This window comes from Drosophila elegans, unplaced genomic scaffold (genome assembly GCF_018152505.1).
Source record: "Drosophila elegans isolate 14027-0461.03 unplaced genomic scaffold, ASM1815250v1 contig_476, whole genome shotgun sequence".
Lineage (NCBI taxonomy): Eukaryota > Metazoa > Arthropoda > Insecta > Diptera > Drosophilidae > Drosophila > Drosophila elegans.
The window spans coordinates 6,869,926-6,892,357 of record NW_024545863.1 but is presented as its reverse complement, the minus strand read 5'-3'; the positions used below and the strand labels follow the sequence as shown (position 1 = coordinate 6,892,357).

At 42.7% G+C, this 22,432-nt stretch overlaps 1 protein-coding gene across 6 annotated transcripts; it reads left to right on the top strand.

The window, feature by feature from the left end:
- Positions 1–1,817: 1,817 nt before the first annotated feature.
- On the top strand, positions 1,818–20,633 carry LOC108140577 (box A-binding factor). Of its 6 annotated transcripts, none has more exons than XM_017263453.2 (8): positions 1,818–2,053; positions 9,643–11,984; positions 15,777–16,257; positions 16,321–16,540; positions 17,667–17,890; positions 18,213–18,377; positions 18,662–18,818; positions 18,907–20,633. In XM_017263453.2, the coding sequence occupies exons 2-8, from the start codon at positions 10,570–10,572 to the stop codon at positions 20,004–20,006; spliced, it is 3,762 nt and encodes a 1,253-aa protein (XP_017118942.1). In that variant the 5' UTR covers positions 1,818–2,053; positions 9,643–10,569; the 3' UTR covers positions 20,007–20,633. The 6 variants fall into 6 exon arrangements, with proteins under 6 accessions (XP_017118942.1, XP_017118943.1, XP_041565416.1 ...); XM_017263454.2 differs by having other exon boundaries at positions 1,818–2,356; XM_041709482.1 differs by lacking the exon at positions 1,818–2,053 and having other exon boundaries at positions 9,289–11,984.
- Positions 20,634–22,432: the final 1,799 nt, after the last annotated feature.

The window sequence follows — 22,432 nt, the reverse complement described above, 5'->3', positions numbered from 1 at the left end:
TAAGCTAATGCTTAAAACAAAATGTAGGTCACATGGCCATTTATTGAAATGTTTAAATTCCATACCATATTTTTGGTTGACGAAAATCAGATGCCAATATTTTGCGAATGCTACTGCATTTTCCTCAGTGTGTTCCCTTCCTTGTTGCCCACTCACTTTGGCCTTTTATCTTTCGACCACAATGCATCTTCCGGACTTTGCTACTGCTGCTGCTGCTGATAGCTGGATGGCCCAGGCCAAAAGCAAAAGAAACAGCAACACCCGAACCCGCACCCGCACCCGCACGCTTGCATCCTTATCGCTATTCCTCCTCCTTTTGCTCCTCCCCGCATTGGTGACCCGCACCCCGTGGCCAGGGCCTACTCCTCCTACTCCTCATACTCCCACTCCTCCTACTCCCACTCCTCCTACCCGAGTCGGATCTTCGTCTGCTGCTCGAGGAGCCGACTTAAAGTTTTCCGCCAGGTTATTTACCTCCTTATCTTCGCCAGCATTGTTTTCGCCTCGTCACCCGCTCCTCACTTCTGTCTTCTTCTCGCTTCTGATTCGTTCGGTTTTATCAATGTTTCTGTTTGCAATATGTTTGTTCTCTGCTTTTTTTCTGTTATTGTTTCTTGATTACTGGGCCTGTTATCAATCCGCATGACGTCACAAGAACCGGCATTTTGCTATTTGATAGGAATTCCCTCATACTTTTTATCGCCGTTTTTGGGAATCTTGCTTATATTGTATTTTTCTATGAGAAGCAAACCAGACACTTTGGCATTTCCCTGGCGCATTCATTGTTTATGTTTTAAATTTAGCTATACTGTTGAAGTTTTATCTCAAGAGGAGTGAGCAAAAAAAAAACGGGTGCGACAGATAAACAAGGTCGTTTGTTATCAGTATTTTAAAATGGGGTGGAAGCACATAGTCCAGGCAGACTTAGCACTTGTTTTTCAATTACATAATCTTATTTAAACATCAAATTTAAAGAAATTATTTTGTTATTTGTCTTTAATTTATATTCCGCCATATTCAAGCAGCAGTCTGATTTAAAGTTACTCGGTTTTCTTTTGCTTAAATTTACTTCATTAAAATAGAACAAGTAATTATTAGCTTTGTTTCAAGAGATCTTCCAGATTTTCCCAGAAATATTTATAACTTTTATATTAAAGCCATTGGGTCTTTTTTCATAGCTATGCCAGGGGTTTATGAGCAATTAAGTTTTAAAATTACCTCTTTTCGATGATTAACCGGTGGAGCGATAGTGGCAATCGGGTCGGATTCTCGGCGTTGTCGTCACCAAATCGAAATCTGGCCAAGCCAGAGTTGATAAGGACTCGGACTGGCATATGGCATATGTATACTCGCCAAGTCGGAGAGTTGCCCCGATAAGGATAGTCGCGCGACCGGCGCGTGATGCAACTTAATCAAATCGTGTTTTGGTATCGCTTTCGCCGCCTTTGCCGCCTTCGCCCCTCTCACTATATCTGTGCCGTCATCCTGCTCGCTCCCGTGTGGCGGCTTTGCGATGGCGTCTGTGGGGCTGGGATGGGAGTCGGAATCGGGATGGGAATGGTAATCGGAATCGGGCCCGGCTCAGATAGCCATATCTTGGCGGCGGCCAATCAGCGGAACCGGCGACAGCCAAACTACGCCTAAGTGCCGTGTACACCGCGCAATGAGTTCGACGGTTGCGTTGCCGATAATAAATACAATCGTTACTTTGCTGTTGTTGCGTTTTTGAAAAGGTGATATGAAATGTGCTCTGATAAGTTTTAATCAAGAACATTTTACTCGCATTGCTTTGGGTGGCTCCGGGCCGAGTAGCATTTGAAAAGTTGTAGTAGTAGGTCGGAGCTCGGATGCGGGTCCGGTCCGATCCCATCCAGCGCACCGGTGTGGATGTCGATTCGTGGGTCGTGGTCGTGTCCCGGCGATTATCACAGATGATCACAGTGATCTGGCGGGCGTGAAACCAAAGAAAACCCGTTTGGCGTTGACAAATGGCAGGAAAGTTGCGCCGGCGCAAGGGAAATCCTTCAAATGTGTGTTTAACCACAAACGCGACGTGAGTTTAACCAACATAATCGGCAGTCGGGCGCCTGGGAAAGCCACCCGCCTCCTCATCGTTCCTCCAAAGAGTTGTGATCCGTCGGCGTGACCTGTGTGACACTTTCATTTGCCGGGTTAACGCCCCCTCGCAATCCGGGCAGTATCGGTGCCGAAAATTGTACGCTTGCTTAGCGCGTGAGATCGCCAGATGCCCGGAGTCGGGGTCCGGTCATCATCATCGATGCAAACCACATGTGCCGCACGCCCCTCATAATGAGCGCAACGGATCTGAACACCCAATTCTGGACCTAGCCGAAATGTATTTCCAATCGTTGCCGGAATATGCATGGGAATCTGGTCTGGACTGCTCCGTCTGGTCCACTTTTAAAGTTCCCCAGGGTCGAAATGAAGCCGTGGGGAGAGTTTGTGTTTGATTCAGCTTTTTATAACCAAGCAAAACGCTCGAAACCTAGAATTCCGTTTCTGGAATGCTAAAAACTCGCGAAATATGGCTTGCTAAATGTCACATGATTTTGTATATTCAAGGGAGGAATTCCATTATTAGTCATGTTATTTTTGTGCGTTCGAAATGCTGTTTAAGCAAAGAGTCATTTAGTTTTGTGGCAAATTTTACATTTTACACATTTTCCTTATCGTGAGCAGAATAGATATTTTTACTTTTGAGGATTAATATTTTCAATTAATGATTCAAACAGATAAAGCAGAAATGTACAACATCCACGTCATAATAAAATCAGAAGTCATAAGTTTGCAACGCTAATAAATATGTACGAATATTTTTATGCAAAAGTATGGAACAATATGTAGATTGGACAAAACAACAAACTGAAAAAAAACAAAGAAAAAGTAGCGATGAAAAGTAAAGGAAGACTGAGGGACTGAAATGGAACAGTAGGGAGAATTATGACGATTACATGAAACCAGCATGACGATCAACGAACCCAAAAAGCACAAAAACTCTGGGCTCCGTCCATCCGAGGGGTGGGGCATTGCCTCAGAGCTCCAGGCAGTGTCATCCAACAAGTGGCCATATATACTCGTACTTGTACTCGTACTCGTACCATTTAAATTGCGCCCATGTATGTATGTCTATATATGTTTTGCTATATATGTATAGCGTTTGGAACGACTGAAAAACAAAATGCGAGTCAATTGCCGGGGCTCGTTCCCTGGTACCGCTCCACTCGGCGGTCATACAAGTTGCCTCTGCGGTCGTTGAGTTGCGGCGACGACATCAACGACGGCCTTATCAACGGGCATATACAACAACAACTACGGCATGTACATTAAATATGAGTAGGGAAAAATAATAAGAAATACTTATTCAAGAAAAATAAGCATTTGTGAAAAGAATTCCAAAACAAAAGAAATAAATGTAGTAAGGCTTTATACTATACACCCATAAATTCATACTTATACACACATGACTTCCTGCCATAGGTCAGCCATATTGAAAATTAATTGTACAAAACAAATAAAAAAAACCTACATACATAATATAGGCAAGCTAATTCTCGTACTTAACCGACAATTGCCTTTTGTTGTTCAGCCAGTGATTTTCCAAGGAAACCCTGGAGTGATCCCACCACCACCTCCACCTCCATCCAATGCCCAATGCCCAATGCCCCTGACACGTGCATCTCTCTATAGCGAAATAAGCATCGGCAAACAGTCGGGGGTTTACTTTTGGGTACCATGGAGGAAACCGCGACAACAAACAGCGCGAAATCCAAAACCAAACCGAGGACAAACAACCAACAATGACAGACAGTCACATACATTAAACATTAACGAAACACCACAGAGCCAAGTAAAATTGTAGTATAAAAGGAATTTTTTTGAAATTCCGAAACGCAAACAAAATGCACGGCAAACAACAATCTTCCAAAGACAAGATACAAGATACAAGACGCTCGTGTTTGTCTTAATTGTTAATTGCTCTGGCCACGTCCACATCCACATCCACGACGTCCCTGTCCCGATTTCGATCGCAGTTTTAGCTCGAGTTCCAGTTCTCTGTGCTCTGTTCTGTACACATCCATAACCATATCCATCCACAGAGTGCGCCAAAGTCTAGGAAAAACCGCACCTACTCCATATAAACATATAGTATGCACAGTGCAGGGGATGAGCAGTATCCGCGCGTGTCTCTTAACTGGGTCTTCAATGAGTACCTGTTGCCTGGTTCTTACCTGGCGTAATGTGTGTTTGACAGGATATGGATATTCCCGGTTCCAGTCCATGACCAAGACCAAAACCCAAACCGAAAACCGAAAACCAAACCCAAGCCCAGTCATCGTTCCGACTTACATTGTTCTACGCTGCCGAACTTTAATTGCCCAACCTTACTTTCACTCTCCGCATTTGTTTGCCGCATAAAAATTAATGAGTTTAGGACTAAAGTGGAGTGTCCGTTTTGCGTTCGCGTCTTTCATTCATAAATTTCGGTCCTGGAGTGGGAAATTCCCGAATGCTGATTCACTCGCCATTCCTTTCATGAATGGGAATGCTCTATTTTCACATCTATTTTGGATTGGTTTTTAATGGGGGAATTCCATTTATCTGATTGATAAATTCCCAGGGGCCGCATTTGCTCTTGCTAATTGTAGCCCTAATAGGATTCTTTTAAGGTTCTTGAGGTAACGAACGATTTATAGCTCAATTCGGAGAGCGATTAATTTAATCTATTGATATTATTACTTACTGTTTTACTAATTCTGCTTTTAAATGATATTGTTAAATTAGTTTGTGACGTAAAAATTACGCATATCCAAAATTCTGTTTTCCACAAAAAAACCATGTTAGTCTGAAAAAAAAAATTTTAGAAATAAGTGACGATTACTTTTAATTTAAGTTATTTCATTTAGCTACTTCGACGAAAATATCATACAGCAATTAAAAATCTATACTGTGTTAAGCATGATGCTTCAACATTTTAAAGAAACAGATAAAAATAGTTAATAGTTAAATAGTTAATAGTTAGTTAGTGCCACGGCGTACTTGCTAATCCGTTTAAAATTGCCTCCAATGGTTTCCCCATTAGTGGCCCACCCACAGCGAGTGTCACTCAGGCGGACCATTAAAAAATCATCAAACCAGCAATATGAAATATTTTTGCTGTGGACGCCCTAATTATAAAGCGCCAGCGCCAGGTACGTGGCTAAGGACGAAAAGTAAAAACATATTTTCCAAAATTATATAACCCAACAAAGGAAGAGACAATATTTTCCCTGACGTTGTCAGCGAAAACAAATTCATAATGCTGTTTATTTGCTTGGGAAGAGAGCGAAAGGACCTCGAAAGGACGAAGTGCGGCAATAACAATAACAACCGCATCCCCTGCGATTCCTGTCCTCTTCCTTTGTCACGATCAATTTGTATCGTGTCGGCGCGTGTTGCCATTTTGTCCTGTTTACCTTGCCACAGCCAACTATCTGCTATCTGTTTACCTGGTGTTCCCAGAACGGGAATCCTACCTGAGCGGGCAAATGGCAGCCGTCTGCGGCTTGGCCGGCCGATTAGTACTGATCAATGCGGCTTAATCGTGGCTTCTTGACAGTTTCCTTTACCAAGTCTATTTAAATAGGTTCAATTGCTCTTTTTTGTTTGTCTGGCTGTGGGAAAAACTTTTCACAGCCGCCGCAAATGTGTAGGAAATATGTTCGAAAGAGTCAGTCGGGAATTGCTGCATTAAGTCCTTCTGACCATATTACCTAATGATGGTCTAAGTGTTTACTCATTTAATTCAACGTCGCATGTGCCGGTGTTGACCCTACAAATTGGATAAGTAAGCCATGTAAGTTTTGTTTACATAAAATTCAGAAAAATGCTTTGACCGTTAATGGCATATGAAAAACAGAAGTTTCATTTTTATTTAAAACGTTAGATGCTTGAATATTAAATAATACTTTACTTTCATACTTTTTTTTGAGATCAAGAATTTTTTTAAAATACCAAGTTCAACTTAAAATAATTTCAAATGTTATGCTTTTCTATTTATATTCCTTGTTTTCAACCCAAGAGTTACATAATATATGGATTTAAAATTCTGAGCTTGTTAAGGCTAAATAAAAGTTAAAATTTATTAAATGGTGTGTTTTGCTTCTTTTGCAATTAATGGTATGTTTAATCAATACATATAATTTTTGGAAAATGTATTAAAATAAAATTATAAATAAGATTAATTAATTCTTTTATGTTACAGTTTTAACATGCTCGTATCTACGCGCAGCATCTGTAGATAACGCAAAACAATTGAGTTGGTTATTGTTGCATTAAAAGAGTGTTAAAGACATGTTCTCCATGGTCGTTAAATGGGTTTTGATAAGAGCAGAACTTCAGGGCGGACCGTAGGCCACTTGAATTGGGTGCCTATGTGGAGGGATCTCTTCGGATTATTGTCGGAGTTTTATTCGAATGCCTACCACATAACGATGCTGATAATTGGCGCTTAAGGAGTCAAACGACTTGTATCTAAAGATAGGGGAGTACTCACTCAACCGAGGGCTCGAAATGAAATGGATCCTCGGCGTATTGGATTACCAGTGCAATATTTATGGCCGCGATGTACACGAAAATATTAAAAATGCATAAATACATCGGCACCGAAACTATGGATGATGATCGTCCTGATATGTGAGACACTCGCCACAGTTGACACTTGTTTGAGGGGAGTGGAGCGGGGAACCTGCCCCGGGCAACCCATTTTCGGGTACCATAAATATGTCAAAATAGTTCGAAGCCAAACTTTGTTCCACAAAACCCTACCACTCGTTTGTACGTGCGCGTTTTGTTGTGGTCTCGTGGGATATACAAATACGAATGTTTCTGTTTAAATTGGCCCTCAGTGGTTTTTTAATGTTCCGGGTACTATATAAACCTTATTAAACGACTTTTCGCCATAAGCAATGGGCACTCGATATGCTCACAAGTCCGGAGAACTGTGCCACGGCTCATTGACAATCGGAGATCGAGTGTGAAACGGGGCACCGCCTTGCCCGCAGAGCCAAAAGATTATCCTTTTTAGAGGACTTGTAATAAATCACATCATTAGCATAGCATCGCCAAGGCTCGTTGGGTGATTTATAGGTTCGGGAGATGCCAACAAGAGTTCTTCATGTTTGTTGACACTCCACTCCTCCGAAACTCCGCCTCACACACCAGAATTCTTCGATCTTTGAGCCTGGCAGAGCACTCAGCCCTGACTCACATAGTGAATTGTATTCCACCATTTATGTCGGGGCTTTTGAGGCCGCCTACCGTTATTTGCATTTGTACTCAATGCATCCCGTTTATAGAGGCCCAGACTTATCGCAGCTAACTAAGCATAACATTGCCAGCTTGGGGTCACAGGAGGAACGGAGCAGGGGTTGAACTCCGAGGGGGGGTACAAGTAGGTGGATTCAGAAGTCAAGTGTGAGAAAGTCTTATATGGGGCAGCCAACTGCAAGGTTTTAACTAAAATAAGGGTCGACAGCTTATAAGAAGTTCAACAATAGATCAGAACTATGAACAGTTTTCTAACTCAGATCAAAAGTTTCATTGTTGCCATAAAATTGTTTTTCGAAAAAGAAGACTAATCGAATAGATATTCGTTACATATACTAAAGATTTTTTAGGCTTTCAAGGTCTTTTATTCTTGTTGCTGTAGGGATAAGCAATTGACATAAACAGTGAAATTAAAAATATTTATTTGAGAAAGAGATCTTTAACAGAAAATGTATATAATTACAATAATATAATTAATATTGTATACATTGTAATATATTTAGGTCCTCGACATGCGCGATTCGCGTGTTATACTGAGCCGATTGCTTTTGTGACGTCTGTGGCAGTTTTTCAAACTTGTCAATTAATAATTTCAAGGTTAAAGTTCCATTGTGGATCCCAGCCACATGCAGCAAACGAGCTCGAATTGAACATTTCGAAATGTATACTTGTTTTTGCTTTGGTAGAAAAATTCAAATTTTACGTCCCCGTTCGAGAGTGTTGCGGCAACCGAAGGCGAACCAAAAATATTTTATAAAAAAATTAACAAATAATATAAATGAGGCGAACGCGGAGAGGCGTTAACCTCAGTCCCCATGTGTCTAGGGAAAGGTCCGGTCTAATTCCCCACTTCAGTCGCGCTTGGAAGCGATCCCAAGAGCTTCTTATCAGCTTCGAGTTTTCGAGTATTTAATAACATACACTTATTTTGTTTTAAATGTCCACAAAGGTTAGGCGATTTATGTCTAGGTACGAGTAGTCATGTCGCGCTGTATTTGGGTCCGTATGTACCATTTAAATTCGAATTCCGATTTGCTTTTGGAGCAGTGCCACTTGAGTGTCGCCTGTTCTTTCAATTGACCATTGATCGTTAAAACGTTCTCGAAATGTCCAAACAGATCGTTGGTGCCGCCTATTCAAATGACGATAAAAATGTCATAAAATCACCGAGCAAGTCTCCCAAAATCCCACTCGAAAGCCGTTTTACGACTCATCATGGTTCAAATGCAACAATTTTTTAATCAGCCATTAGAGCGCAGCTCAAGTACCTAATTTTATGATCGTTTTTGAATATTTTTTGGCGACGCGTCTCGGGAATTGGCAACAGGCAACGGAGCCGGCGATCCAAAGTCGTGTTGAAGTCTGGGGGAAAGTCTTTCCCTCGGAATTTTCTCACTGCGCGACAGCAGCGTTCACTTGTCTCGCTGCCAAGATATGTCCTTTGCCCGGGTCCTGAAATTCAACACGCGTCTCGCCTGGATTTTAATGTTCGTGTCCTCGCGATAGGCATGAAAGTGTGTTTGGGTTCTGCGACTCCCCTTCCTATGCGCATGCTGTTCTAAAATTTTAGAATAATTTCGTAAATGTATGCCTCTATGCCCCTTCACTTATAACTCGATCTGATTTATGCGTAAATTTTACGTTGGATTTGTAAAATTACCCATGAAGAAAAGTATAGGTTATTGGCCACAGCCAAAATAATGGAATAATGTAGGGATCGATTAATTTTGCTTAATCAAGTGTAACAAGTTTTTTAATTGTAAATGTATGCTTGTGTAGTTTTTGGCTTAAAATCCAATTTAAAAAAGTTTTTGTTTTTTGGCTGACATAATAAAACTCTTTTTTAAAGCAGATAATTTTCTAACCAAATATATTAAAATAAGTAGTCTATAATGATTTTCTTGTAAGACTCATATTAATTTACCCATTGCTTAAATTTTTTTCCCGTTTGAAAAGTTTTCTAAACAGCTAAACTTAACATTATTTTATTGGATTTTGATATAGATATTGCTTGAAATTCGTAATGTTTTGTTGACCATAGTTATAATTCATGCTGCATCTTGTTCTAATATTTATTATTTATTTTTATTAATATTGTTTAAGTGTTAGATTTTATGAGTTGCCAATTTGTTAAACTCAGTTCATATTATTCTATCTATAATTAAATTCTTAGTCTAACGTTGCAGCTTAAAAATCTCAATAACACAAACGTTTATTGTTGTTGTACGACTCTAAACTCATTTAAAATTAGATGTGACTTTTATTTAAATTTAAATGTTACTTTAACAAATTATTTTTTTTTTTCATATTTTCCAGATTTAGCATGTACTTATTTTGCGGTCGCTGGCAACCGCCAGTCAACCAACCACAGCAACAGGGGCTACAACAACACCAATCGAGCAACAGTTGAAGCCGAGGCAACAACAACAACAACAATCCGGCATGGCCTCTGCTTCGACTTGCCGCCCACCCCATCCCGCTTTCAACGAGCGTTGTTGTTGCTGTTGTAGTGAGAGGCGTAGCTAAAAGCAGGGAACTCACACTTAGGGGCATTGGTGAAAGCGAGAGGCAGCGAGCTACCCCAGGCGAAGGCAATTAGTGCGAGAAAGTCGGCAACAGCAGCAGGCGAGGCACAAACAAAGCCATCGACGCAGCCAAGGAAGAGCGTAGCCAAAGAGAGGACTCCCCAAAAGAGAGGGAGAGTCAGAGAGCGGGAGCGTGGGGCTTGTGTATCCAGGCATTTTAAGCCGTGCACAGAAAATAAATATGTATGTTTAAAATGTATGATTCACTGGATCTTTTCATCAACTTAAAAATACCAATATATTAAATAACAGAGTTGGAAAAATACAAATTACTGTTAATATTATTTTAGCAAATTTAATCTTAAATCATGACCTTGGTTAGATTGCTTTATATATGTTCCTAATTTTTATTTGTGTACCCACAATGAATATGATTGCGAGTGAAGCTCGTGTAACGGCATGTGGAGCAAAGCACATAGCAAACACAACTGTAGTCAATGGGGAGAGAGGAAGAGAGGCTGCTGGCAGAGATTTGTTCTCGATTTGGTTTTCTAAAAAACAATTTTAATGAGCTTTTTTGTTTCGAGCCGTATTATGAATTTCGAAGCGCAAGCCACTCAAATCAAATCAGTTTGTTTGAAAATCGCGCCGGACACGGACACGTACGTGGATTGCGGCGGAGAGTCCGGGCAATCGAGTGGAGTGTATCACCGGAATCATGACCAAAACGACGAAGCCCAAGGAGAAGGCGGCTGGAGCGGTGGGAGCGGGAGCGGGGATGGGGGCCAAGGCGGGCGGCGGGAGTCTGCTGACGAATGCGGCGGACAGCAAGATCCGTACGGCCAAGTCCAACAACAACAAACGGCAGCCAGGACGATCGGCGGCAACAACAACACCAGCAGCAGCAGCAGGATCAAATGCAGCAGCGAAAGAGACGGCAATAGCGATCGAAGCGGAGCCCACAGAGGCAGCGACGCCAACAGCGACGCCGACCGAGGCTGCGACGTCCGCCGCAGCGAATTTATCGACACTTGAGTCCGCGCGCTCGCAGGCTCACACTTCAGTTGTCAGCGAAACAGCAAGTCAAGCGGTAACCACAGCAAACGCGTCGGCAACAGCAACACAAACAGCAACAGCAACACAAAGCGACACACCAGCAACAACTGTAACGGCGATCGATGACGATCGCAGTGCGATAAATAATAATAATCAGCCGCAGAACGACGCGAGTGAAAGTGTTGATAATAAAATCAAAGTGATCAACTATGCGCATCAGGCAGAGGATCAGCAACAGCAGCAACATCCACATCCTAACCATCATTTCTACGAGCAGCAACAGTTTATTAGCCAGCAATTGATTACCCATCATCAGCAGGAGCAGCATCTGCAACAGCAATCGCAACAGCAGTCCCAGCAGCAACACCTAGCGGCACAGGAGCAACATCAGGCCGGTTGGCTGGCCTATGACCTGACCAGCGGATCCGCGGCAGCAGCAGCGGCTCATCATCTCTTTGGCCACTTTACCTATCCGCCCACACATCCGCCCGCCCAGCTCTACGAGCACTACGCCAGCACGGATCCCATAATGCGGAACAACTTTGCGCTGTACAGCGTTTACGCCGGTGGCGGCGGCGGAGTGGGCATGGCCAGCCACGAGCATTTAGCAGCGGCGGCGGCAGCGGCAGCAGCAGCGGCCCAGGGCTCGACGCCCAACATTGACGAGGTCATCCAGGACACGCTAAAGGACGAGTGCTTCGAGGACGGGCACAGCAGCAACTATCATGTGCTGACTTCGGTCTCGGACCTGCATCCCCTGAAGGAAGCCAGTCCAGTGTCTGGCCTCTACTCTTTGACCGCCGAGCAACTCCACCAACAGCAGCAGCTGCATCACCAGCAACAGCAGCAGCAGCAACTCTACCACCAGCAGCAGCAGCAGCAGCAGCAGCAGCACCATCACCACCACCACCACAACAACTCCACCAGTTCGGCGGGTGGCGATTCGCCGTCGTCCTCCCACGCTTTGTCCAACCTGCAGAGCTTCACCCAGCTGACCAGCGCCCAACGTGACAGCCTCTCGCCAGAGAACGTTGGCTACTTTGGGGCCAACCAGCTCAGTCCCAGTTTGCAGAACAGGTGAGTCTTTCCTCCGAGCAATGAGCTCACTATCACGAAGCGGTCGAGCGCACGTGCCTTTCGCCCGCTTGGCGACACCGTTAAAAGTCATGATCGGAGCACCGATCAGCGATCAGCGATCACCTAACAGAGAACAGCGCCGGCTGATTCATATTTCTCCCGCCTTGGCGCGTTGTTTCTCGGGCGGAGTGACGAACCCACAACAGAGCCCATAATTGTGGCTCATTGTTCCAAAGCTCAAGTTGGGGTCTATTTCTTCTCCTCCCAAGACCCAAATCCAAGCCCAAACACAGTCGGTTATGGTTATGGCGTTATGGCATTCTCAGGTGGTTTACTCAATGTGTGGAATGCAAAAATCTGTTCCAGTTGCGTCTAGCTAGTTAGTTAGTTGGGCTCGAAGAATGTGTTTCCATCGGGACAACAAAAACATAAACAAAACACAGTTGTGCTGCCATCGCAGATGTCCCATGTAGAGAGCATTCCGGGCTTGACGTCTAAATTGGGGTTGAGTTATGTTAGTGGAGCAAAAATTCAAGTAAAATAGGAAGCTACAATTAAATAAATAAGAATGATTAAAGTTGAATCTTTAAATCTAACTCTTTTTTACTCTGTTATTTCTGTTTATAGTTTTTTAATATAGTGCTGAGCTTTAATTTTTGTTTACTTATCTTTAGTACAGCATATATCTTACAATCTTTTCGATAATTTTATTATGCTTTGAGATTTATCTCTGACGAGACGACTTCCTCGGCTTTTATTAGTAAAACTAACCTTGTCCAAGACCAAAATAAACAATGCAATAATTGCGAGTTTTGCATTTGGCATTTTTAAAACCGCCTGTGTCTTCCCCCAAGAAATCATCTGCGAGCTCGAAACTCAGCAAAAAAATATACAAATTGCCGGTCAAATTTCGTAAACAAGAATATGCAATGTCTTAATTATTGACGCATGGCTTTTCTGAGTCATGAGTTTTTCCGTTAGGGATCTTAGTCCAAGCAGAACCAACTTGCCCAACAGATGCAGGAATTCTAAATGGTTGACTAAGTTTCTTTCTAAGGTTTCGACCAGCATGAGATGGTTAAAGCCGCACGTGTGCCGTTTGTTGCCACTTTTGGTTTGGGACCAGCACGTGCCACAAACTGAAGCAACTTAGCTACCAAAAAACAAAAAGGGGGCGTGACCCGCATTTGATCGAGCAGTCGAAACTCGGCGACTTTCAGAGCCAAAATGAAAATGCAAATTGCAATTGTGGCGCATATTTCTAGCTTGTTTTGGGTATTCGGTTGCAAGCTCTATTGTTTTGTGTGAGGATACCTTTCGAGTGTGTGACTGTTCGAGAGTCGGCGTAACCGAAACCCATCCCGTGACATAGAAACCGTTGAATGAAACTGAAACTCGGCCACAGAGAAACAGCTTCAAATGCTTGGCAAGACTCTATTTTTCCGTGTTCAGGGTACCCACTGCTGACTCAGCAACCCCCGAGTTTAAGTATACCTTAAAGCGTTAAGGAGAGTGGTACGATGGGTGTAATGGGGTAATTCTCTAACGATCGGTGGGAGGCAGCGGACCCAACGCACCCGCACATTGTCGAATCCAATTTACTGACTCTCTTTGGTGATGTATTCGTTTTCTACATTTTGCACTTGGTTTTATTGATTCATTTGTTTTTTCTATGTTATTACTTAAATTGAAAACGTGTTTTCATTTTATGTTTAGCTTTAACATTTATTTTTCACAAATGGGTTAAGAATAATAAACAGTATATTATTCATTTCTGTGAAATAACCATACTGTAAACATTTTTTCATTAATATAATCCTGTTATAAATTCTATATCATATAATAAATAGCATCAAACTATTTTTATTTCACTTTATAGTTTTACCTAAGTTACCCAGCTTTTTCTTTGAGATTTTGATGGTTTCACACAGACGGAAATATGCACTTCTATGATATATCTGGTAACAGAACAGCGCTGAGACTCGAAGATTTCAAGCTCAACTGGCGGATGATGGTGTCGCCGATGTGCTCGGCATTTCGTATGTGACTTTTCGGTCAGTTTTGCTATTGTGACAGTAAGAAACCAGAAGAAGATATCACGCTGCTGGCCAGCTCACATACCATTTTCGCCATACATACATATGTGAAAAACAAGAAGTCGACGCAAAATACTCACCTGCAACAAACAACAGAGGCAACAACAACAGAAATGAACGGCAGCGGTGATAATTTATATCGTTGTCGTGCATTTTTTGTTGTCACCCAGACTTCCTATATATGCAGCTATATAGGTATTAGCTATAGCTAGGGCACCTCGGACTGAAAATTCTGCTGCTGTTATCAGGGAGCGTGAGCATCTAGCTGAAAGACTTGAGCGTATAAATTCTGGCAACAAAGAGTAAATTATTTGCAAGCCGTTTGTTTGATAATTGAATTTATATATGAAGATATCGTTTTTTTCGGTTAAGTTTATTCTACCTTTTTATCGTGTTGTGTGTGTGTAAGACTGAGATTTTTTTGGGCCGTCACTCACAGCAACAATAGCAATAGCAACTGCAGCAGCAGCAGCAGCAGCGGCGACAACTGCAACTGCAACTGCATTGACATAAAACTAAACCAGACTCGAGTCATTATGCAAACGCGCGTGCCCCGATTCGGTTGTGCTTTCTTCTCCGTCTCCGACTCCGAGTGTTGTCATCAGTTGCCCAGCTTCGTCCAGAGAACTAAGCCCGAAATAAAACTGAAAACTGAAATAAAAATAAATCAAAACGAAAATGAAACGCTAAAGCTGAGCTGAGCACTTCCGCGTGTTTCCTGTGTTGCTGTTCGAACATAAATTGAATATTGTATTTTTTGCAAAAAAGGGTTGTACTAGACCATGGAGAATAATAGTTGATTGATCTCGATTGTACCCGTGTGTAAAAAGAGTGTGTAGCCCATCCAGTTGCCGGAAGCTTAAAGTGTGCACCTGTGAAAACCAAATCCCTAAATTATCGATGCTTGAATTCTTATCTTCCTTAGATCAAACAAACTTTTGCCTACCCGGCAATTTGTTTCTCCCCACTTTGTTTATAGAAATTCTTTCCGAGATTTGGCAAAAATATTTGCACAGGCTTCTGTTAACTAAGGCTAACAAACAAACAAGCAAACGATTACATAAATTTTTTGGCGTAAACAAAGCTGCAAACACTTTTATTCTTTAATTAAGAGTTTTATGGCCTCAACCGCACAGCCACTACGGCAAACAGGCCAAAAACTGGACGCTGGTGGTCCGTCAAAAGCAAAACAACTCATTCTTGTAAAGTAAACAATAGTCAGGAAATGTTAATAGCGTCTTGAATTTCTAACAGTAACAGTGCGACCTTAACAGCGGACTCAATAGCAGCGGCGGCTAAAAACGCGCCGTAAACGCGGGATCCGATGTTTTTAGCGTTTTTAAACGCCTGAAAAAATTTTTAACTTTTGGAAAAATTAAAAAAAAAATATTGTTCAAAATGTTCTTTTCGAATTACAATAATATGTATTTGAAGAACTATTGCTATAGGTAAAGCTATTACAAATAAATGGTTTTAATTTTATTTAAAAGGGTTTAATATTTAAAAACAAAAAATATGCGTCATTGTTTTTTAATAATAAACCATTTTATATAAAATTAAAAAAACAATTTTTTATCAATAATAATAATAAGAAAATGCTATTGTTCCTATTAGTGTTTGAATAATTGTGTACATCAAAATTTTGTATTATTTTGTTAAAAGACTAAATTCCATTACTTTCGCTGCTTCATTACAGCTCCGTTTATGCTGGATCTTTGCTCACCCAGGCTGCCAATGGCATTCAGTACGGCATGCATTCGCCCAACCAGACGCAGGCCCACCTCCAGCAGCAGCAGCTGCAGCAGCTGCAACAGCAGCAGCAACATCAGCATCAGCAACAGCAGCAGCAAAATCACCACCACCAACAGCATCACCACAACTCAAGCAGCAGCAGTCCGGGTCCAGTGGGTCTGCATCATGCGAGTTCCTCGGCGGCCACAGCGGCAGCGGTGGCGGCAGCCACGGCGGCGGTCAATGGACACAACAGCTCGCTGGAGGACGGCTATGGGTCCCCAAGGAGCAGCCACAGTGGCGGCGGGGGCAGCGTGGGGGGCGGTGGCACCTTGCCAGCCTTCCAGCGGATCGCATCCGCCAGCAGCGGCTACGTGAGCGGTGTGGCCAATGGCTCGGTCAGTGGTGCCGAACGTTATGCTTCGATGGTCAATTACCGTACTCAGGTGAGTGAGGCCCCCTCCAGTCAAGGATTCCCCTAACCAATCTTATTATTTTTTTTTTTTAAGAACGAAGGCTGGTTCGACCCAATGAATTACACCTCTGCGGCAACCGGCCAGGCCCAGTTGGGCGTCGGCGTGGGTGCTGGAGCCGGAGTGGTCACCAATGTGATACGGAACGGTAGGGCCATTTCGGCGGCCAATGCAGCAGCCGCAGCGGCAGTGGATGGAACCACGGGTCGCGTAGACCCGGGCTCCTTTCTGTCCGCCTCGGCATCGTTGTCAGCAAGTAAGTATCTGTTTAAATTGGTACGCAACAAATTAGGCTAGAGAAATGAATGAGCAACTCACCAAAAATACACAAACCAAGATCCTTTTCGTTTGCCTGAGCCGAAATGGAGAGGATTTTAGGTAGAACCTCACACACACACACACAAGGCGAGAAGGAAACCCATTGCTGGCCAGCTATTTGCATAACCTGAGCAAACCCAAACTGGGTCAGGAAATGGAAATAGTGGCCAACTGTAAGCAGCTGTTGTCATGCTCACACATTTCCTCATCTCTTATGTATATAATAAACAAGTATATTTAGTTTTAAGTATATGTCTTTATAATAAATTCAATTAATTTTATTTCAACTCTTGAGATAAAACCAAACCAAAAAAAGAAAAAAAACACCACAAAAGCAAATCCCATAGAAATACCAATCTAAATATTAAACACACACAAAACAAACCAAAACCAAAAACAAAACGCAAAACAGTAAACAATCCAAACCAAATACCTAGCTAAAACCTTATGACTTATTTCGATATTTCTATGTCAATCTTTGAAGCATTATTCGATGCCGATTATTTCACTGAGGGGCGAGAATGTGTCAATTGTGGTGCGATTTCAACCCCATTATGGCGACGCGATAACACGGGACACTATCTGTGCAATGCCTGCGGCTTGTACATGAAAATGAACGGCATGAATCGACCCCTAATTAAACAGCCTAGAAGATTGGTAAATGTCTAAAACAAATTCACAACTACCAGCAATTATTACTAACCAATCAATCAATCAATCAAACAAACAAACGCTTTTGTGTGGAACAAAATTTCTGTGTGCGAACTCAGTGTTTAGTGGGTAGAGAAGCTTATAGAAATCCGCATCCGCCAGCCTCAGCCTCAGCATCACCACCCACGACTTCCGGCATCCGACCCCCGACCCCTGACCCCCCGCTCCCTTCAAAGCTCCAAGAGAGTGAAAAAATTAATTGAATTTATTATTTATTACGAAATGCCAATTAGTTTAATATGCGACAAAAAAAAAAAAAACATACAATGGAAAAGTGACATCCAAATCGCAAATGAATCTGCTTCTGCTTCTTGTGTACTACAACCAACAACATTCTGATTGCTCAATTCCAGTGGCCGCTGAATCAGGCGGGGATTTCTATAAGGCCAACTCATTTAATGTGGGCGGCGGTGGCCGTAGTAAGGCCAACACGAGTGGTGCCGCCAGCTCGCAGGCATACGGCTCCTGTCCAGGCTCGAATGCAACCTCGGCGACTTCGGCGGTGGCGTCGGGAACGGCGGCAACTGCGGCGACGACGCTCGACGAGCACGTTAGTCGCGCCAATTCGAGACGCTTGGTAGGTCGCCCATTAATTACCGATACCGATACCGCAACCAAAAACCAAACCAAACAAAACCAAAACCCAACCTACCAACCGAAACCCCCCGAAAGCCAATTCACTAACAGAGAAAAGCGAGTAGACCTAGTAGAGCCACTAACCTTGTCCAGAATCAATGCTAACCCCCTTAAACTAACTTGTAAACCCGTAATTTTGTTTATCCATAAACCCGTAAACCACAGATCTGCCATAGAAAACGTTGTTCCACACGAAAAGCTACTGCTATTTGAGTGTTTAATGTCCGCATTGACTAATCCATTGCCGTCTTTCCCAAATGTAGAGCGCCTCGAAGAGAGCCGGATTGTCCTGCTCCAACTGCGGAACCACGTACACTTCGCTGTGGCGCCGTAATCCTGCCGGAGAGCCCGTCTGCAACGCCTGCGGGCTGTACTATAAGCTTCACAGCGTGGCCCGACCGCTGACCATGAAAAAGGACACCATACAGGTATGTATCCATGGAGCATTCATTCAGAACATAAGCTTTAGAAATGTATTCACCTATATTTGCATTTCTCATTGCCCAATAAAACAAAGTCTGTGGGAGCAACATACATATGATATTTAAGCCAGAAAATTGTTATATTTACTATATTTACCATTTGGAAGAATCATAGAAAGTTTTTTATGAATATGCCAATTATAAAGTTTATTTTTTTTAATTAAACATAGAAACATATACTAAAATATAGTAGCTTGAAATTAATTAGTCTATATCGACCGCCATTACAGAAACGCAAGCGCAAGCCGAAGGGCACGAAGAGCGAAAAGTCGAAGAAGCTGAAGTCCGCCTTGAACGCCACCTTGGAGAGCGGCTCCTTGGCGGCCAGTTGCCACAATGTGGGCCTGGGCCTGGACAGCAGCCAGCTGGGAGTGGACGTCAATGAAGGTGAGTTGCGATCACATACTTCCCGTTCTGTGTGCATGCCTAATTCGTGATGTTTGCTTTCTTTTTGTTCCTCCGCTCATGTGGTTAGATATGAAACCACAGCTCGACATGAAACCATACACCTCATACTCATCGCAGCCACAGCAACAGCAACATCCGCAGTACCAGCAGCAGCAGCAGCCGCAGCAGTTGCTAATGGCTGATCAGCACTCATCGGCGGCCAGCTCGCCACATAGCATGGGTTCCTCCTCATTGTCGCCATCAGCCACTTCACATCAGCATCAGCCACATCAACATCAGCAGCAGCAGCAGCAGCAGCAACTCTGCTCCGGGCTGGACATGTCGCCAGGCTCTAACTACCAAATGTCACCCATCAACATGCAGCAGCAACAGCAGCAATCATGCAGCATGCAGCAACACTCACCCAGCACGCCCACCACCATCTACAACACCCCATCGCCCACTCACCAGCTTCACAATAACAACAACAACAACAATAGTTCGCTCTTCAACAACAACAACAACAACAATAGTAGCAATGAGAGTAACACCAAACTAATACAGAAATATCTGCAAGCTCAGCAACAGAACAGCGGCTCCAACAGCGACCAATTGCTGGCCCACCTGTTGCCGAACTCGATTACGGCAGCGGCAGCAGCAGCGGCGGCGGCAGCAGCGGCAGTGATCAAGACGGAGGCCATGTCGCTCACCACCTCCCAGGCCAACTGCTCCACGCCGTCGGCGGGGGCGGGAGCGGGACTGGGGCTCACCTCAACACCGACCACGGCATCGAGCACATTGTCCTCGCTGAGCCACAGCCACATTATTAATCTGCAGAATCCCTACCATCAGCTGCAGCAATTGGGGCAGACGACGGGCATGACGCTGTGCAAGACGACGCGAGCCTCACCGCCCTACTACCTGACGCCGGAGGAGGATGAGCAGCCGGCCCTGATCAAGATGGAGCAGATGGATCAGCAGCAGCAGCAACAATCGACCTCGCTGGACGAGCACTACGAACTGGCCGCCTTCCAAAGACAACAGCAACAGCAGCAGCAGCAGCAACAACATCTTCAGCAGCAACAGCAGCAGGCAGTCGCGCTTTTGGGCCAACACGATCAGCATGTGGCCAACTATGCCATGCACAAGTTCGGCGTGGAGCGGGAAACGCTGGTAAAGATGGAGTAGGCGGCACACGCCCAGCATCCGGCTGCCACCGTCGGCACCCTGACCAAAGATTCTGTTGTTACATAAATCTCATAGCTCCAAAGAATTTATAGCCCTTAGTCTCCTGTATACCAAGAGCCGTTCTCAAAGAACCCTCGCCTATCTAAACTCTATCACATCATTAGTTGTACATACGGTTTAAGCCAGTCGATTGACATTTCCATTTTTGGCGTTCGAATTCGGATGGCCTACTACTCGAAATTTGTTATTAAATATTAAATACTAGTTTAATTCTTAGCAAAATGCAAAAGGCATAATATCAATTCAGATCCTAAGTTAATAATTTTCGTTTAAATTTGTTATCGAATCGAAAACCTTTTGAGATTTATTACAATCAAATTCCACTTAGATATAAGGCACTTATTTAAGTTTAGCCAGCAAACAATAACAAAAACGAAAAAAAGAATGCGAAAAACAAAAACAATCGAAGTAACCAACAATCTCATGCAATTTAGTTAGTAATTAATCTATTTTTTATACCATTATCGATAAATATTTAAAGCAATTTAAGTTTTAGTCTCGTACAACTTTTCACATCATCTTTGCAATATTAATTTTATTTCTTTTGAGCGAATAAACGACAATTGTCTCTGAAATGCCCCCAAAAATTTGTTTTCTATTTAAATATTATAGGAGCCTTAACTTCCAACAAGGCGTATGTGGAATTTAATTTGAGTTCCTTGTGACATTCTGATTTGTTCACAGAATCCTGAAAGTATGCTCCAGAATTTTTGCCCACCATAATTGCCCAAAAAAGTATGCTACAAATTGAGACCTTACATGTAATGTAAAATAGATTCCACTACATTGCAATGTATTGTTGTAGCTAGGTTGGCATCACTTATGGATTTAAAATTCGATTTTACAATAAAATGACTCTAATTGTAATTACACTAAAGTTATTTGTATGTATTTAAAACAATTAAATTTATAAATATGTTTACAAGCTATATTTTGGCGTTCAAATTCGTGTTTAGAATGCAGTTATATTATCTCAAAGAAAAAACTGAAATTATTTGCGACTAATTTACTTATGATGAATAACTAGTGAAGAACTAAGAACAAGATATCACAATAAAAGTATGTATGTGATAGAACAATTTTACATATATTTATTTAAATTTCTTCTGTCCTTATTTGCGCTTTCCAAGGGTGACAAGGTATATACAAATTTCAACTATATATAATATATATATATATAAAAAATCATTTTAATAATTTTTTTAAAGAGCAGTGAGTGTTATGTATCAAATATCCCTATTTTATCCCCTTCAAAAAAATAAACCTTTGTTTCAATATTCAAAAAAAAAGTCCCAAAGAAAATTAATATAAATTTAGAAGAAAAAACACACACACGTTATACCAGATTTATTAAATAATCATTTTTGCAGTTCGTAAGTCAAGGGGGGAAAATAGCTCAAATGCCAGCTACTCAGTGCCACTCTAGAAATGTACAATTACAGGCAGGAACACTTAAATAAGACGGAGAGTGTGTGTATCTAGATGTGGTGGGTGATGGGGGATGTACGCGGGGGATGTGTGTGTATTATATTATTTTGTGCGCCGCCATTTACGAAAGCGACATTTTCAGTGATAAGATAACGTCGCATTGCTGGGTCCCCTCCGCTCTGTCTCTGTCTCTGTCACTCCCACACCCACCCTTTACCTCTCCGCTTCCTCTCCCTCTCCCTCTCGCTCTATTTATATTTTTCGCTCTATTTCTTTTTTAATAAACTTTCAGTACGATGGTTGCTGTTGGTTTTTTATGGGAGTCACGCGTTACAAAACGACAACAGCAACAAAATCTGAAAGTCATTTCATGTGGCAAAACAGTTTTTGTTTATTGCTAGGGTTGTTTGCTCGCCGAGGGTGGGGATCCACCAGGGAGGGTCTGAGCTGGTGGGTGGCAGTGGCCGTTGGGAGTGGGTGGTGGGAGGCAGCCGCGCCTGGCTACGTGACTGTACAAAAGTGGCTCATGTCGCGGGGGCTTTTTGCTGGAACGGCTCGTGCAGCGCTCAAGTGGTGCTGATGGTGCTCCGTCCAGCGGTTTGATTGATACCACTGTTGATTAGCCGCGAAATGAAGTCCATCCACATGGAAATACTCACATTGATAAGCATTCTTGGGCTTCCAAATTAATTCCAAACCTCTCAAAAATGGTTTTCCTTAACCTATCTTGTGATGATTGTTGTGGCTCAGTGTTTACTATTAGTATCTAAGGTCTAATCGGTCATTGCACAGATCTATTCGCAAATCTTTCACTTAAGATATTGCAAGTTTTTTGGGCGCCAGTTCAGGGTTTCACTATCAAAACTTTGGACAAATAACTGAATGATAATACCAACCGCATAGCCTTGTCTTGAACGATATCAAAGCTAGCTCGATAA

Coding starts and splice junctions, on each gene's coding strand:
- LOC108140577 (XM_017263453.2), top strand. CDS start 10,570: ATGACCAAAACGACGAAGCCCAAGGAGAAGGCGGCTGGAGCGGTGGGA. Junction 17,891..18,212: donor GCGCCAATTCGAGACGCTTG/GTAGGTCGCCCA, acceptor TCCCAAATGTAG/AGCGCCTCGAAGAGAGCCGG. Junction 18,378..18,661: donor TGAAAAAGGACACCATACAG/GTATGTATCCAT, acceptor CCGCCATTACAG/AAACGCAAGCGCAAGCCGAA.